The sequence below is a fragment of the Bison bison genome, unplaced genomic scaffold, assembly GCF_000754665.1.
Source record: "Bison bison bison isolate TAMUID 2011002044 unplaced genomic scaffold, Bison_UMD1.0 scf7180017864301, whole genome shotgun sequence".
Taxonomy (NCBI): Eukaryota; Metazoa; Chordata; class Mammalia; order Artiodactyla; family Bovidae; genus Bison; species Bison bison.
In genome coordinates this window covers 2,127,818-2,132,591 of record NW_011494873.1, presented here as the reverse complement: position 1 = coordinate 2,132,591, position 4,774 = coordinate 2,127,818, and the positions used below count along the sequence as shown (strand labels likewise).

Genomic DNA, 4,774 nt, shown 5'->3' with positions numbered 1-4,774 from the left:
TGTGGCGGGCTCCCTCCCCCAGGCTCCAGTTCCCTCCAGTGCCTGGCAGGGAGCCCAGTACTCCACAGAATCCAGGTAAAGGCTTGCAGTAATTCCAGGAACATCTTTTGCCAAACCAAACCCAAGTCAAGCATTGGCCAGGTCTCTCCCCTCCTGTGGGTCCTGCCCTCCTTAGCCCACAGGAGGCGTTCTCCAGCCCCGGTCTCTGTCTCAATCCCCAGACCCTACGTGGACCTAGTGAACCTGCTGCTGACCTGTGGGGAGGAGGTGAAGGAGGCCATCACCCACAGCGTCCAGGCTCAGTGTGAGCAGAGCTGGGGAAGCCTGTGCTCCATCCTGAGTTTCTGCACCTCGGCCATCCAGAGACCCCCCACGGCGCCACCCGAGCACCAGCTCCAGGGCGACAGGGCCAAGCTCTCCAGGGGCCACCCCGCGGAAATGGGTCACCACCTTGCGGAGCCCAGCAGTCGGGAGACCGGCCGAGGTGCCAAGGGTGAGCGAGGTAGCAAGAGCCACCCCAACGCCCACGCCCGGGGCAGAGCGGCCGGCCCTGGGGCCCAGGGAACTTCTGGAAGCAGCGAGTGGGAGGATGAACAGTCTGAGTATTCCGATATCCGGAGGTGAAATGAAAGGCCCGGCCGGGAAATCTTTTCCTCCACGCCGTCCATTTTCTTCTCTCTGGACATTCCAAAACATTTGCCATTAAAGAGGGGGGCGATCACTCGCAGGATGTGATGGGGATTGCGGACTTGATTGGAGCTGTGTTAGCGGCATGAACAGGTGAGGCGGAGGCTCCCTCGGCAGCGAGGGCTCGGTTGTGCCTGGTGTGTCCCGCACCCACACATCCCAACGGGAGGTCGTCCTCCTCGCAACTTTGCCTTCTTTCCATCCGCGGAGACCCTGGGCTATGGCTTGCGGCTCCCTTTGCCTTGGGAGGTGACGAGAGGGGAGGGGTGACCCGCGAGGGCCAGACTGTGCGCTTGGTGCTGGGCCCCGCCCCAAGCTTCTGTGCAGACAGTCCTAGCGGAGCGCAGCTGGATTCCGGCGCAGGAGTGGGTGTGCAAATCTCCCTGGGAATCGGGAGAAGGGTGGAGCGGGGGCAGGGCCGTGTGGGTGCTTGGTGCCAAACAGAAATCCAGTTTCTTGCATGGGACCTTGAGGTTGGAATAACTTGGGACGGGGCGGGGATGTGTGGGGGCGGCGAGGATTCTAAGTGTAATTTCTGAGCCATTGTTCTGTCTAGGGGACCCTGCTGCAGGGAGTGGCCCCTGTGTGTCTGTATTTTAACCACTGCTTCGAGTCTCGATTTCACTTTTTTATTTATCCAGTTACATCTCCGTATCTGTCTAAATAAATAGCTTTCAAACAAGCAACTGGGTCATTAAAACCAGCTCAAAGGAAAGCAAAAAGCAACCCATCTTTGGGGGCTGAATTTTTTTTTTAAGTGCTATTTTTAAAGTAATCAAAAAGTGATGTAGCTTTATGTCTGACTGCCTGACATGGGCTCATTGCCACTAGCACAAAGCCCACCCTGGAAAAAATGCACACAGGAGTGCATTTGACAGAATTCCCTTTGCCTTTTGGTACCTCGCCTTGATCCTCAGCCAAGACGGACCCTGGTTCCATTGGGCCGAGTTGGAAAGCTGGCCTGTCCATGCTAGAGGCTGGAAAAGGGGAACACAGAAGGACTACTTGGTAATTTTCACCAGGGAATGCCGACCTTTTATGTAAACGGAGGAGACTGCTGCACATCACTGGGGGACAAGATTTCCCAGATCCAGAATGAAAATTTAGCAATGAGAAAAGGAGTCAGAGTGGACAAAGAAAAGCAGGGAGGAGAGACAGAACTGAGAATACAGGGAAAAGATTAGAACAGAAAGCACTGGCAATGGATGTCTTGTGGTTACTGAAGAGGTCTCAGAGGTAGGCCTTTTCTCTCTTCTGACAGAGCTTGTCCTTTCTTGCAGCCAGTACTCAAATAGGAGCCCAGTATTGCAAGGAATGGATGGATGTTCTGGGCCAGGTCCTTCTAGAACAGGGGTCAACAAACCTTGTCTGTAAAGGTCCAGATAGTGAATACACTGTTTTCAGTTTGGCAGGTTATATGGGTTTTGTTGCAGCTACTCAACTCAGCCTTTGTTGCCTGAAAGCAGAAACATACATAGACAACACATAACAAATAGGCTTGGCTCCACTCCATTAAGATTTTATTTAACAAGCGCCCAGCTGGATTTGGCTCTTGGGCCTGAGTTTGCTGACTGCTGTTCTAGTGACTGGGCAAAAAAGTATGCATCCTCCATTTATATCAACTCATAGCTCTCCCTCAAAGCAACCTGAGGCCAGAGATAAAGAGGCTATATTTATCTGCTAAAAAATGATTTGTTCCCAGAATGCCCTACCCAAAGCCCAGCTAGTGTTTAGATAACCTAAATCCAGCCTCACTGCTGCCAGGACAGGGTGCCAGAGCGCCGTTTTCCCAATCTCTCACGATGCATGTTGGAAAGAAACCATCTGTTGGGGGGAGGGGTACAAAAGGCTGGGAGAAGCACCTAGAAAGAGCGGGAGTTGCAGAAAAGAGATGTGCTTGATCCAGCTCTGCCCTCCGAGAGAGGAGGACCGGTGTGTCAGGCTCTGCCATGGCAACTGACCGTAAGCCATGGCGTCTGAAGCCACACAGCACGTGGACTGTTTTCTTTACATCACTCAAAAGCTGAAGCAATAACATTCTCTCGCGTTGCTGGGTCAGCTGCTCATTTGTTCGCCCGCTTCTGGGCTGGGTGGGTGAAAGGCATCACTTTTACATTTTCCTCAGTGTAAATGTTTTACATGTTCGCTACTGACGCCCCATGTGTTGCTTCTGTTGTAAATATTTGTCATTTGTATTTATTATCTCGGTGTTTTCCCCCGAGGCATAAAATTGCTTCCTATGTTGCTCTGAACCCCCTCATTGATCACTGTTGTATATTTTTTCATGCCGCTGCTTTGTTTCTTCTCAAAAGTCAGGTAGAAATCCTTGCATTCTGGTTCCTAAAGTTTTGAAGCCTACAGTAGTATTTATTGCTGAGATTCTTTATCTCAAAACTGGGGAAAATCCAAATTCCTGTAAGCATGGACAGAGGCATTTGTACAGTCTAAAATGTAAGCAAAGTCGTCCTTAAAATTAGACCCTCCACTTGGGGCTTCGTACTTCATACAAATTTACTCCTGAGCCTTCCTTTGAGGAAGGATGTGGATTTCCAAATAAAGATATGATGTTTATTTTGAGCCTTGCATCTTAACAAGATGATCCGAACACCTCTCCTTTGTATCAATAAATAGCCCTGTTATTCTGAAATGAGAGGCCTTAGTAGAGTGAAATGCTGACACTCAAAACTAAATAAATAGAAAATGCTAGCCCAGAGCTGTAGCTGTACTTTCACACACAGACACACACACAGAAATTTCAGCTCGAACCTAGGAAAAGGCTTCGTTTAGAATAACATGGACAAACAACGCTTCCAGGGCCCGTTTTCCTAATGAAGAGCAGCCCTCGTGTGATCTCAGCATCGGCACCGTGATAAGGTATAAGATCTGTTTCTGTTAGGGATTTAGGCAGCAGGATCTGTACTTTGTCACATTGCATTATCTTTCTCCAAGCCTTAATAAAGGTTTTAAATAACTGACTTCCTCTTGAGTAGCATTTTTTGTCTGAGAGAGCTTTGGGTGGGCCAAGGGGATGGCTGTGAGCAAGTGGACTTTGAGTCCATTAAATACTGGATGTTCAGATATCTACAAGATAGAAACAGGCTCATAGATGTAGAGAACAGAGGTGTGGCTGCCAAAAGGGGAGGGGGCTGGGAGGGTTGGGGGTTTGGGACTAGAGGCAAACTGTTACATATAGGATGGATAAACAAGGCCCCAGGACTTCCCCGGTGGCCTTGTGGTTAAGATTCTGGGCTTTCACTGTGGTGGCCCAGGTTCCATTCCTGGTTGGAGAAGATCTCACAAGCCACATGGTGTAACCAAAAGAAAAAACAACAAAGACCTACTGTATAGCACAGGGAACTATTTTCAATATCCTATGATAAGCCGTGATGGAAAATAATGTGAAAAAGAATATATATGTGTGTGTGTGTATATACATATATAATTGAGTCACTTTGCTATACAGCAAAAGATAATACAACGTTGTAAATCAATCATATGTCAGTTTAAAAAATGTAATGGTGAATGTTCAGTTTACAGGGAGAGGAACTCAGGGAAGAAGACTACTCTGGGCTTTTTTTCCCCCACAGGGACTCTGTCCAAAACCCTGCCTGAACCACCCAAAGAGGAGGCTGAGCTTCTGTGGCCAGCCTGAAAGCACCAACCCCAGGGCCATCAGGGTGGTCCTCACAGCTCCTTCTGGAGTGCACAGACCTTGGAGTCAGCTACCCTTTCTTGCAGATGGGGCCTACAGAGGACGCCACCAGCATAATTAAGTCTTGTCAGAAAACAGCTCAGGGGCCAGGGGCTCTGCACAGGCAGGGAAACCTCCTCCTCACCTCTCCCTTCCTGAGCACTACTGGAGAGCTGGAGTCCCTGATTTACTAATCTTATGGTTTATTCCACCATTGGCATACCTACTATGTTCTCAGCATCATGCCAGGCATCTTGCATACGTAACTTCATCCCTACTACATCCCACATGCAGAAGATATTATCCCCACTTTACAGGTGAAGAAACCAAGGTATAGGAAAGTAAAGCAACTTCTCCCAAACCCTGTGACTAGGGGCAGGGGTGGGGGGGGGGGGG

At 49.5% G+C, this 4,774-nt stretch overlaps 1 protein-coding gene across 1 annotated transcript in view; it reads left to right on the top strand.

Moving 5' to 3' along the window:
- Positions 1-3,659, top strand: part of STC2 (stanniocalcin 2) — a 14,063-nt gene extending 10,404 nt beyond the window's left edge. Inside the window, exon 4 of the mRNA XM_010851302.1 lies at positions 222-3,659. Coding sequence (XP_010849604.1) covers positions 222-624 — 403 coding nt within the window. The 3' untranslated portion in view covers positions 625-3,659. The remainder of the gene's footprint in view (positions 1-221) is intronic.
- The last annotated feature ends 1,115 nt before the right edge of the window (positions 3,660-4,774 follow it).